The sequence below is a fragment of the Mobula birostris genome, chromosome 3, assembly GCF_030028105.1.
Source record: "Mobula birostris isolate sMobBir1 chromosome 3, sMobBir1.hap1, whole genome shotgun sequence".
In the NCBI taxonomy this organism is placed as follows: Eukaryota; Metazoa; Chordata; class Chondrichthyes; order Myliobatiformes; family Myliobatidae; genus Mobula; species Mobula birostris.
In genome coordinates, this window is record NC_092372.1 from 218,387,770 (window position 1) to 218,401,365 (window position 13,596).

The window sequence follows — 13,596 nt, forward strand, 5'->3', positions numbered from 1 at the left end:
AATGCACTTCCTGAGTCAGTGGTGGTGGCAGATACACTAGTGAAGTTTAAGAGACTACTAGACAGGTATATGGAGGAATTTAAGGAGGGGGGTTATATGGGAGGCAGGGTTTGAGGGTCGGTACAACATTGTGGGCCGAAGAGCCTGTAATGTGCTGTATTGTTCTATGTTCTGTGTCTCTTTCAGCCATGGTTATCTCCCTTCATCTGCTTAAAGGAGTTCTGCCTACATGCTTGAGAGTTAAATTTGCTGACAGTTAAGTTTGTTGAAGATCATGAAACCGCTTGTTCGTTAAAACGGTTCACGAGTATGTTATTGAAAGAGAAATTACAGGTGCAGATTGCAATGTGAGTAGTTGAGAGGAATAATATTCAAAAGTTTTGTAAACTACTTGCATTGCGTCGCTGTTTCATCACTGCCTCTTTGAATGAATGTTTACTGCAATCTTACCTGAAATGGCTAAAGAAACAAGAATTTTTCATTTCTACAGGATAATTAGGCAAATAATATGCTTTTGAATTAAGAAAGCAGTAGATATTTACCTCTGACTGTCAAGGAAGCAGTAGTCTGTTGGTCCCCAGAATCACAAGTATATTCCCCAGCATCTTCTAGCTTCAGGTTGTGAATTACTAATTCAACAATGGGGCCGTTCTGCTTCATTTCATACTTGTCATTTGGTTTAAGTACCTCAGGTCCCTTTCTCCATTCTACAGAGGCATCAGGTTTAGTAAGCTCACAGTGCAGTAGGGCAGACTGGCCTTCTTCTGCTTCTTCATTTTTAAGCCATCGTTTGAAAAGTACTGGCAAGACTGAAAAGATTATTATTATTATAGTACAACAGAAAGTAATGTTTATAGGTAAAAGCAAACAAAGAAGAGTGCTTTAATAGTCTTCTTTTAAGAATAAGTTGGTGGAGAGTGGTTGGACATTGACATAAAAGCAAGATAAATCTGAGCTGTTAGGGACTCAGACTGTGATCATGGCATATATCTCAAAGAAAATTTGTATTTTTTTGAACGTCTTATGCAGTAATAACACTAGGGGTACCTACGGAATATAGAACAGTACAGCACAGGAATATACTCTTTGACCCAGAACAATCTGCAGAACAAACTAAATTAGTAATCTAAAACCAACAAAACTAATCCCTTCAGACAACCCCAAATTGCTCTAAAAAGCCACTTCATAGGCATTTTACTAACTCCTTCTCTTGGGGTTCAGCACCAACCTGATTTTCCCCATCTACCTGCATATGGAAATCCCTTATGACCATCATTACATTCTTCTGGACAACATTGTTTACCTTTTGGAACTTATTTCACAAAAGATTGTCTTTACTATTGTACTTTGCGTATTGATCCCATAAATGAAAAGGTTAATGTATCAGGAGTGTTTGATGGCTCTGGGTCTGTACTTGCTGGAGTTTAGAAGAATGAGGGGGGAGTCTTATTGAAACCTATAGAATATTGAAAGGCCTAGATAGGGTAGATGTGGAGAGGATACTTCCAGTAGTGGGGGAGTCTAGGACCAGTGGGCACAAATTCAGGATAGAAAGACGTCCCTTTAGAACTGAAATGAAAAGGAATTTCTTCAGCCAGAACGTGGTGAATCTGTGGAATTCATTGTCACAGATGGCTGTGGAGACAAGGTTAATGGGTATAATTAAAGAGGAAGTTCATAGGTTCTTGATTAGTCCAGGTATCAAAATGTACGGGGGGAAGGCAGGTGAATGGGGTTGAGAGGGACAATAAATTGGCCATTATGGAATGGCAGAGCACACTTGATGTGTCAAATGATCTAATTCTGCTCCAGTGTCTTATGGTAACAAGTAAATCTATAAACAGAGAATTTTAATGGTAAACACAAGGAAATCTGCAGATGCTGGAATTTCAAGGAACACACATAAAAATTGCTGGTGAATATAGCAGGCCAGGCAGCATCTCTACGAAGAGGTACAGTCGACGTTTCAGACCGAGACCCTTCGTCAGGACTAACTGAAAGAAGAGATAGTAAGAGATTTGAAAGTGGGAGGGGGAGGGTGAGATCTGAAATGATAGGAGAAGACATAAGGGGGAGGGATGAAGCTAAGAGCTGGAAAGTTGATTGGCAAAAGGGATATGAGAGGATCATGGGACGGGAGGCCTAGGGAGAAAGAAAGGGGGAGGGGGGAACCCAGAGGATGGGCAAGGAGTATAGTGAGAGGGACAGAGGGAGAAAAAGAGAGGGAAAAATATAATAACTAAGTAACAGATGGGATTATGAAGGAGAGGTGGGGCATTAACGGAAGTTAGAGAAGTCAATGCTCATGTCGTGAACAGGTTGGAGGCTACACATTTTAATTCCACGTCCCATTCCCATTCTGATATGTCTATCCACGGCCCCCTGTACTCTCAAGATGACAGTCCTTGCAGGTGAGGCGACACTTCACCTGTGAGTCAGTTGGGGTGATGTAATGCATCATCCAATGTGGCCTCCTATATATTGGTGAGACCCGACACAGGCTGGGAGACCATTTCGCTGAACAGCTACGTTCTGTCCGCCAGAGAAAGTAGGATCTCCCAGTGGCCACACATTTTAATTCCACGTCCCATTCCCATTCTGGTATGTCTATCCATGGCCTCCTGTACTGTCAAGATGAAGCCACACTCAGGTTGGAAGAACAACACCTTATATTCTGTCTGGGTAGCCTCCAACCTGATGGCATGAACACTGACTTCTCTAACTTCCGTTAATGCCCCACCTCTCCTTCATACCCCATCTGTTAAATCTCTTACCATCTCTTCTTTCAGTTAGTTCTGACGAAGGGTCTCGGCCTGAAACGTCGACTGTACCCCTTCCTAGAGATGCTGCCTGGCCTGCTGCGTTCACCAGCAATTTTTATGTGTTTAATTTTAATGGTAATTCTATCTTTTTTTCTTTCTGGAGATCCTGTCTGATCAGCTAGGTATTTTCAACATTCGCTTCTGGTTTAGAATTCCAGCAACCACAATGTTCTGTATTTTACAGTTCCTGCATCTTTTTTTCTCTCATCCTCATTTGTGTTTATATTTCATTCACGTTGGTCAATTTCTATCAACAACTCTTTATCTTCTTCTGTTAGCTGACAATATTTGTGTTACTCAGTCTCTCTTGGTGCCACCCTATCACTCAACTCTTCTCCCTCCTCAGCAATTTCAAAGCATGTTTGATTTTTTACTTTTCTCATTTCTGATGAAGGCCATCAATTTGAATGTTAACTTTACTGCTGCCCAATTAAACATTCACAGCCTTTTCTAAATTATTTCAGGTATCTAGAATCTGAACTTTTTTAGGTTTTCAAACTAAAAAATCTACACGGCACAGTGGTGTAGTGGTTAGCATAACTCTACTACAGCACCCGTGATCTCGTTGTCATTAAGGAGTTTGTATATTCTCCCCATGGCCATGTAGGTTTCCTCTGGGTGCTCCAGTTTCCTCCCACATTTCAAAGACATATGGGTTAGGGTTACTATGTTGAGGGTATGCTCTATGGAATGTGTGGCGACACTTGCAGGCTGCCACCAAGCATATCCTCAGACAGTGAAAGTCGTTGACCCAAACAACGGATCTCACTGTATGTTTCAATGTACTGCATATGTAACAAGTAAAGCTAATCTTCAGTCTTTCAAATAGTCTTTTTTTTCCTCCACTGGTCTATTAACCTACCTTTCACAGTTATACAAGCTGTAGTTTGCTGATCCCCAAAGCAGCAGAAATACTCTCCAGCATCTGCTGATTCCAAGTCATGAATCTGCAACATTTGTGCACAACCTTCCTGTTTTATTGTGTATTTTTCATTTGAAGTGATCAAAAGAGATCCTTTCCTCCACTTCACAGGCACTTTAGGTTGAGACAGTTCACAATGTAGGATTGCCATCCCATGCTCTTCAACCTCTTGGCTCTGAAGTTCTTTCATCAGAATTATTGGTGCAACTGAAATACATCCAAAAGAATTCATTTACTATATTTATCTGGAAAGTGCAATTCTTCATCTGAATCCCAAATTTAATTTGTATCCCTATGCAGAACACCATCAACCTTGCTTGGGACCATTTTTATGGTTATGCATTCAGTCGAAGGCTTAGGCTGTTGGTTTGGGGCATGTAACATTGTCATACTGCATATAATAGACTTACAAACAAATTAAGTAATTACTTCCCTGCATCATCACCACATATTAGGCCTTTGAAGCTTCATCCCAAAATCAATCTTTCAAATGAAATATAAGATCTATATTCTCTTTGCACAGTTGAGTGAATGATAGCAAATTATTTTTTATCTATGACTAAAATTTGATAAAGTGAATATACTGAATATAACATTATCAAAGTTCAAACCGAATTTATTATCAAAGTACATATAATATCCTGAGATTCACAGTAGAACAAAGAATTGATAGCATGGTTAAGCTCCAATTGCATGCTTGCCTTTATTAGATGAGGTATTGAATTCAAATCTCAGAAAGTTATATTGTGGCTTTATAAAACTCTGGTTCGAATGCTTCTGGAGTATTACATACAGTTCTCATCGTCCCATTATAGGAAGAAGGTAGAGGCTTTGGAGAGAGGGCAGAAGAGGTTTACCAGGATGTTGCCTGGATTAGAAGGCATTAGCTATGATGAGAGGCTGAACAAACTTGGGTTATTTTCTCTGGAGTGGAAGAGGCTGAGAGGTGACCTGACACAGGTTTGGAAGAGAGTGGTGGATGCCTAGTGGATTTACACAGAGAGTGGTGGATATCTGTAATGCTTTGCCTACAGTAATGATGCAGGCAGATACATTAGGGACTTTTAAGAGATGTTTAGATAGACACATGAATGTGAGGAAAATGGAGGGATATGGACATTCTGTAGGTAGAGGGGATTAGTGAGGTTGCCCATCTCATTAATAATTTAATTGAATCAGCACTATGCTGTGGGCCAAAGAGCCAGTTCCTGTGCTGTGACTACAGTAGAATCAATGAAAAACTTCACACAAAGATTGACAAACAACCAATGTGCAAAAGACAAACTGTACAAATACAAAACACAAGTAAGAATAATAGTAACTAAATAATACTGAGAACATGAGTTGAAGAGTTCTTGAAAGTGGGCCTATAAGTCGTGGAGTTCAGTGTTGAGGTGAGTGAAGTGATCCAAGCTGATTTAGAAGCTTGATGCTTGAAGGGCAATAACTGTTCTTCAACCTGGTGACATGGAACCTATGGCTCCTGCGCCTCCTTCCGGATGGCAACAGCAAGAAGAGATCATGTCCTTCATGATGGATGCTTAGTGAGATTAGTGTGCAAACTTAAAGCACATGGTATTGGGGGTAAGGTATTGATGTGGATAGAGAATTGGCTGGCAGACAGGAAGCAAAGAGTGCGAATAAATGGAACCCTTTCAGAATGGCAGGCAGTGACTAGTGGGGTACCGCAAGGCTCAGTGCTGGGACCCCAGTTGTTTACAATATATATTAATGACTTAGACGAGGGAATTAAATGCAGCATCTCCAAGTTTGCGGATGACACGAAGCTGGGCGGCAGTGTTAGCCATGAGGAGGATGCTAAGAGGATGCAGGGTGACTTGGATAGGTTAGGTGAGTGGGCAAATTCATGGCAGATGCAATTTAATGTGGATAAACGTGAGGTTATCCACTTTGGTGGCAAGAACAGGAAAACAGATTATTATCTGAATGGTGGCCGATTAGGAAAAGGGGAGGTGCAACGAGACCTGGGTGTCATTATACACCAGTCATTGAAAGTGAGCATGCAGGTACAGCAGGTGGTGAAAAAGGCGAATGGTATGCTGGCATTTATAGCGAGAGGATTTGAGTACAGGAGCAGGGAGGTACTACTGCAGTTGTACAAGGCCTTGGTGAGACCACACCTGGAGTATTGTGTGCAGTTTTGGTCCCCTAATCTGAGGAAAGACATTCTTGCCATAGAGGGAGTACAAAGAAGGTTCACCAGATTGATTCCTGGGACGGCAGGACTTTCATATGATGAAAGACTGGATCGACTAGGCTTATACTCTCTGGAATTTAGAAGATTGAGGGGGGATCTGATTGAAACGTATAAAATTCTAAAGGGATTGGACAGGCTACATGCAGGAAGATTGTTCCCGATGTTGGGGAAGTCCAGAACGAGGGGTCACAGTTTGAGGATAAAGGGGAAGCCTTTTAGGATCGAGATGAGGAAAAACTTCTTCACACAGAGAGTGGTGAATCTGTGGAATTCTCTGCCACAGGAAACAGTTGAGGCCAGTTCATTGGCTATATTTAAGAGGGAGTTAGATATGGCCCTTGTGGCTAAAGGGATCAGAGGGTACGGAGAGAAGGCAGTACAGGGTTCTGAGTTGGATGATCAGCCATGATCGTATTGAATGGCGGTGCAGGCTCGAAGGGCTGAACGGCCTACTCCTGCATCTGTTTTCTATGTTTCTATGCTGCTTTCTTGTGGCAGTGCTCCTTGTAGAGGTGCTTACTATTTCCCACTGCATGTAAAACTTCACTGGTTAAGAAGCTTATTTGTTTTCAAGTAATAAGTTTTTTCTGTTATTTATTTATTTTTTTAAGGATGCAGGTGTCATTGACCTTGTTGCCCATCCTAATTATACTTTAGATGCTGCTGGAATACATGTTGGGTTGGGAACTCCAGATTCAGACACAGAAGTGATACATTTCAAAGCCAAGAAGGTGTGTGTGACTTGGAGGTGAACCTGCAACCGAATAGTGTTCCTATATGTCTGCTACTTATAGGATGTGTTTCTCAGTAGAACAGGTCACAGGTTTGAGAGGTGTCATCAAAGTAGCCTTGGCAAGTAATGCTGTGCATTTTGTAGATGACAAACACTACAGCCATGATATAACAGTGGGAGGAATGAATGTTTAGGGTAGTTGTGGAGATACCAATCAAGCAGGTTACTTTGTTCTGAACTGTGTTGCGCTTGAGTATTGACGGTGTTGTAGTCGCCCAAACAAGTGGACAGTATTGTATCACACACCATTTCCGTATCTTGCAAAGGAAGAAAAGGGTTTGGATTTTCAGATGTTGAAATGAATTGGTATGCAATGAATTCCTCGGAAGCTGGGCTCTCCCTTGTTGGGGATGGTCATTCCCTGTCATTTGTTTGGTGAGAATGTTACTTGCCATTTTGCCTTTGCAAGGATTTGAAAATATGAACAGTAGCCATGCAAATAAGTAGCAAGTAAAGATGACAAATGAATGCTTCCCTTAATTGGTTGGGCACTGAATATAAAAGTAAGGAATCATGCCACCAGCTATATAAAATGCTGGTTAAGCCACACTTGCAGTATTGTGCACAATATGGTTACTCCACTAGAGGAAGGACATGGACATGAACATGAAGAAGAGCTTTGGCAGGACAATGCCTTGATTAGAGGGTATGATCTATGAGAAGTTGGACAAACTGAGTTGTTATCTCTAGAGCAGCAGGGGTAGACTTGATAGAAGTTTATAAAATTATGAAGACAGAAATGTCAAGCACTAGAGGACATGAAGGTGAAAATTCAGTTCACTTCATGATAGGAAGGACGTTGAAGCTTTAGAGAGGGTGCAGAGGAGACTTACCAAGATGCTGTAGGGATTAGAGAGCATGTTTTATCAGGACACACTGAGCAAGCAAGGACTTTTCTGTTTGGAGCGAAGGAGGATAAGGGGTGATTAGATAGAAGTGTACAAGATACTAAGAGGCATAGATTGAGTGGAGAGCCGGAGACTCTTTGCCAGGGTGGAAATGGTCAATACCAGGAGTCATAATTTTAAAGTGATCAGAGGAAAGTATAGGGAGGAATTTCAGAGGTGAGTTTTATTTTTACAGGGAATAGTCAGTGCATGGAACACCCTGCTTGAGGTAGAGGTAGGGGTAGCTACATTAGGGCATTTAAGAAAATCTTAGATAGGCACATGGATGACAGAAAAGTGGAGGCAAAGGTTGGATTGATCTTCGTGGGTTGTGGAGTTGGTGCAGCATTGTGGGCTGAAGCGCCTGTGATGTGCTTCGATGTTTTGTCCTCTTAAACTGAAATAATTCAATATATTGGTTACAGCAGTATAATTATACTGGTCAACAAAAATAATAGGTTTATTTTCTAATGACTGTACATCAATACAATCATATAAAGTTATCAAACCAAGTTGAACTAACATTTTTAAGTATAAAAACGTGATGCAAAGAACTGGACTGTTGAACATTGAAGAGCGACTATCAATATACTCTGAATAGAGCACAACTTACTGCACATCTCTTTAAATTATGGATTTTCTCTTACCATTAACTTTCAAGTAGCCATCAGTTTGCTGGTCCCCGGAATCACAGGTGTATTTACCTGTATCTTCTGTATTGACATTGTGGATTGATAATTCAACAACTGTACCAACTTGTTTCATTTCATACTTGCTGCTGGGATGAAGTATTTTTGATCCTTTTTTCCATTTGACTGGTGCACCAGACTTTGTAAGCTCACAATGAAATGTGACTAGATTACCCTCTTCAGTTTCCTCATTCTGTAGCTCTTTTTTGAAGAGCACAGGCAATGCTGCAAAATTTGGAAAGACATTTAAGGATAGTATTTGAAAATTAGTTCTGAATTAATTAATTGCAATAAATCCATTTTACGGAAAGGGATTTATGAACAACAAAAGGCAATACTGTACAAAGGGTGTTTTTCCCCTTGGGGAAATAAGGCTGAAGAGAGCCAAAAAATTATGAAAGATTTCAATATGCAACAGAAAGAATGTTGTCCCCTGCACTTATGATGAAGGGCACAGCTAGAGATCATTCATTTAAGATAGTAACCGAGAAATCAAACAGGGAATACGGAAGAAACCTCTTCAATCCAAAAATGTCAAAAAATATGAAGCTTGCTACTGTAGAGACCAAGTTGAAATAAATAACTTGGATTTAAGAGGAAGCTAGACAATAGAAAAAGGAATACACAGCTTGGCTGACAGACTTAAGTAAAGAAACAGAATACTTCACTGGACCTTAGATATAAGCAGAGACACACACAAGACTGAAGATGTTGGAATATGCAGCAAAAAAAAAAAAAAAAGAGCTGCTGGAGGAACCCAGTGGATTAGGAGGATCAGGAACCATCTATGGTGAATAGTCATTTCAGGTACAGACCCTTCATCTGGACTGAAAGAGTAGAGAGGAGATTGCTAATACCAATAATGTGAAGGGAGAAGGTTGGCAAGAGATGGCAACTGAATAACCTCTGTGTCACCAATTGTCTTTGAAAATCTCTTAATTAAATCAGGTCATCTTCTTGTAACTGTTCTGGGAATATAACAGACTCCTGTTGGTAACCTTACCTTCCTATGTGTTTATCCATTTCAGACAGACTCTTGAGCGATTAATAGTTTTGAAGCATCATTTCAGCTCTGTTAACTTTCAAGTATTCTAGAGCATTTAAACCTCAGTCAATTCCTTTTCAGCTTTACTATTAAAATGTATTTCTACATATTAATAATTTCATACTTGATGGGGTGTGAAAGGCTTTCAATATATTGTCTTCCACTTAATCAGACTAGCCATCTTCTTTTATGGTACAATAACTTATGTGCAGTGTGAATGTATTTCATCTGAAACCACGTGCAGTGGCCTTCAATAAATTAGATCAACTATATGATTAGATTTTAACCATACTTCCCTCATAAAACAGATTTCAAACATGGAAATTTCTCATCAGAGGCTTAATGCTTCTGTAACCCTTTCTTAACTGGATTGCAAATTCCAGCTTCATCCTCCAAGCAATCACACTTCTCCAAAATCATCTAATTATATTTGATGGTATCTAATCCACAGGATCTTCCTCCACACACGACTTTCTCCAAGTTTCTACCTGTTCTCAGTCATTTTCCCAGCACTAACTCCCCCTCCTCTTGAATCAATCATCACTTCAATTCAATGTAATAGTTTTTCTCTTGATTATTGTTTATCCTTCAACTTGCTTCCCCATCTCCTCTGGCACTAACCCATCCACCTAACTATGTTTTCCAGCATATCTCTCCCTTGTGCCACAATGGGTCAATGCTGATGAAAGCCCTTTGTGTAGAAAGGTGGGGCAAGGTTAATTTGAAAGATTAAAAATTATTTGTCATATATGCACGAAATGTGGAGTTCGTGTCAATGACCTACAAAGTCTGAATATGTCCTGGGGACAGCCCACAAAGTGTCACATTTCCGCACCAACACAGCATGCCCACAATTCACTAACCCTAACCGCACGTCTTTATAATGTGGGAGGAAACCAGAGCACCCAGAGGAAACCCACATGGCCATGGGCAGAATGTACAAACTCCTTATAGATAGTGGCAGAAAATGAACCCAAATTGCTGATTGCTGGCACTGTAAGGTGTTGCATTAACTGTTACGTGACCATTCTGCCTTACTATGTTACTGTGCAGCCCTATTATGCTACTGTGCGCCTTCTCAACTACTGCATGGCAACTTTGAGGCCTTACATATACAAGTTTGCTGACAACACTGTGTATCAAAGGCCGTGACGAATCAGCATAATAGGAGAGAGACTGAAAATTTGGCTGAGTGGTGTAATAACAACAACCTCTCAGTCAACGTCAATTAAGACCAAGGAACTGATTGCAGACTTCAGGAGAGGAAACTAGAGGTCCATGAGCCAGTAATCATTGGAGGATCAGAGGTGGAGAGGGACAGTAAATTTAAATTCCTGGGTGTCAATATCTCAGAGGACCTGTCCTGGATCCATCACATAAATATAATTGCAAAGGAAGCATGATAGCGCCTCCACTTCCTCAGGAGGCTGCGGAGATTTGGCATGTCATCAAAAATCTTGGCAAACTTCTATAGATGTCTGGTGGAAAGTATGCTGACTGGCTGCATTAACGGCCTGGTCTGCGTACACCAATGCCTTTGAGCAGAAAATCCTACAAAAGGTAGTGGATTCTGCCCAGTACATCATGGGTAAAACCTTTTCAACCATTGAGCAGAACTACATGAAACGTTGCTGTAGAAAAGCATCATCCAACATCACCACCCAGGCCATGCTCTTTTCATGCTGCTGCCATCAGGTAGGAGGAACGAGTGCCTCAGGATTTGCACCACCAGGTTTAAAAACAATTTAAGAACAGGAAGGAGTCAATAACTCTACTGGGTGTTTTTTTTTTATATAGACCACCCAATTGTAACACGGACAACGAGGAGCAGACAGGGAGACAGATTCCAGAAAGGTGCAACAATAACAGAATTGTTGCGGTGGGAGATTTTAATTTCCCAGATATTGATTGGAATCTCCTTAGAGCAAGGGGTTTAAATGGGGTGGAGTTTGTTTGTTGTGTTCAGGAAGATTTCCTGACACAATATGTAGATAAGCCTACAAGAGGAGAGGCTGTATTGGGAAATGAACCTGGTCAGGTGTCAGATCTCTCAGTGGGAGATCATTTTGGAGATAGTGATTACAATTCTATCTCCTTTAGAATAGCATTGGAAAGGGATAGGAATAGACAGGTTAGGAAAGCATTTAATTGGAGTAAGGAGAAATATGAGGCTATCAGGAAGGAACTTGGAAGCATAAATTGGGAACAGATGTTCTCAGGGAAATATATGGCAGAAATGTGGCAAATGTTCAGGGGATATTTGCATGGTGTTCTGTGCAGGTACATTCCAATGAGACAGAGAAAGGATGGTAGGGAACAGGAACCGTGGTGTACAAAGGCTGTTGAAAATCTAGTCAAGAAGAAAAGAAAAGCTTACAAAAGGTTCAAAAAACTAGGTGATGACAGAGATCTAGAAGATTATAAGGCTAATAGGAAGGAACTTAAAAAGGAAATTAGGAGAGCCAGAAGAGGCCATGAGAAGGCCTTGATGAGCAGGATTAAGGAAAACCCCAAGGCATTCTACAAGTATATGAAGAGCAAGAGGATAAGATGTGAGAGAATAGGACCAATCAAGTGTGACAGTGGAAAAGTGTGTATGGAACCAGAGGAGATAGCAGAGGTACTTAATGAATACTTTGCTTCAGTATTCACTACGGAAAAGGATCTTGGCAATTGTAGGGATGACTTACAGCAGATTGAAAAGCTTGAGCATGCAGATTTTAAGAAAGAGGATGTGCTGGAGCTTCTGGAAAGCATCAAGTTGGATAAGTCGCTAGAAGAAAGGGAGAGAGGAGATTACTGAGCCTCTGGCAATGACCTTCGCATCATCAATGAGGACAGGAGAGGTTCCGGAGCATTAGAGGGTTGTACATGTTGGTCCCTTATTCAAGGAAGGGAGTCGAGATAGCCCAGGAAATTATAGACCAGTGAGTCTTACTTTAGTGGTTGGTAAGTTGATGGAGAAGACCCTGAGAGGCAGGATTTATGAACATTTGGAGAGGTATATTATGATTAAGAATAGTCAGCATGGCTTTGTCAAGGGCAGATCGTGCCTTACGAGCCTGATTGAATTTTTTGAGGATGTGACTAAACACATTGATGAAGGTAGAGCCGTAGATGTAGTGTATATGAATTTCAGCAAGGCATTTGACAAGGTACCCAATGCAAGGCTTATTGAGAAAGTAAGGCATAGTAAATTTGCTGATGACACAAAGATTGGAGGTGTTGTGGATAGTGTGGAGGGCTGTCAGAGGTTACAGCGGGACATCGATAGGATGCAAAACTGGGCTGAGAAGTGGCAGATGGAGTTCAACCCAGATAAGTGTGTGATGGTTCATTTTGATAGCTCAAATATGATGGCATAATATAGTATTAATGGTAAGACTCTTGCAGTGTGGAGGATCAGAGGGATCTTGGGGTCCAAGTCCATAGGATGCTCAAAGCTGCTGCACAGGTTGACTCTATGGTTAAGGCGGCATACGGTGTATTGGCTTTCATCAACTGTGGGACTGAGCTGAAGAGCCAAGAGGTAATGTTACAGCTATATAAGACCCTGCTCAGACCCCACTTAAGAGTACTGTGCTCAGTTCTAGTCACCTCACTACAGGAAGGATGTGGAAACTATAGAAAGGTTGTACAGGAGATTTACAAGGATGTTGCCTGGATTGGGGAGTGTGCCTTATGAGAATAGTTGAGTGAACTCGGCCTTTTTTCCTTGGAGCGACAGAGGATGAGAGGTGACCTGATAGGGGTGTATAAGATGATGACAGGCATTAATCGAGTGGATAGTCAGAGGCTTTTTCCCAGAGCTGAAATGGTTGCCACAAGAGGGCATAGTTTTAAGGTGCTTGTAAGCAGGTACAAAGGAGATGTTCGGGTAAGTTTTTTTTGCACAGTGAGTGGTGAGTGCGTGGAATGGGCTGCCGGTGATGGTGGTGGAGGCGGATACGATAAAGTCTTTTAAGATCGGTACAGGGAGCTTAGAAAAATAGAGAGCTATGGGTAACTCTCGGTAATTTCTAAAGTAAATACATGTTCAGCACAGCATTGTGGGCTGCAGGGCTTGTATCGTGCTGTAGGTTTTCTATGTTAACAACCGTCTCAACTGTCAGGCTCTTGAACAGAAAGATGTAACTACACTCATTTAAGGAATCCTATCTTGTAATTTCATGTTTGCTATTTTAGTCATTGATTTATAGCTGCATTTGCAGAGTTTGTTG

At 41.1% G+C, this 13,596-nt stretch overlaps 1 protein-coding gene across 1 annotated transcript in view; it reads right to left on the bottom strand.

Annotated features, from left to right (window-relative positions):
• The window catches only part of obscnb (obscurin, cytoskeletal calmodulin and titin-interacting RhoGEF b), a 598,125-nt gene that overhangs the window by 276,565 nt on the left and 307,964 nt on the right, over positions 1-13,596 (bottom strand). Inside the window, exons 71-73 of the mRNA XM_072254438.1 lie at positions 8,290-8,556; positions 3,685-3,951; positions 543-809 (exon numbers count right to left, since the gene is read on the bottom strand). Of these exons, the coding sequence (XP_072110539.1) occupies positions 543-809; positions 3,685-3,951; positions 8,290-8,556 (801 nt within the window). The remainder of the gene's footprint in view (positions 1-542; positions 810-3,684; positions 3,952-8,289; positions 8,557-13,596) is intronic.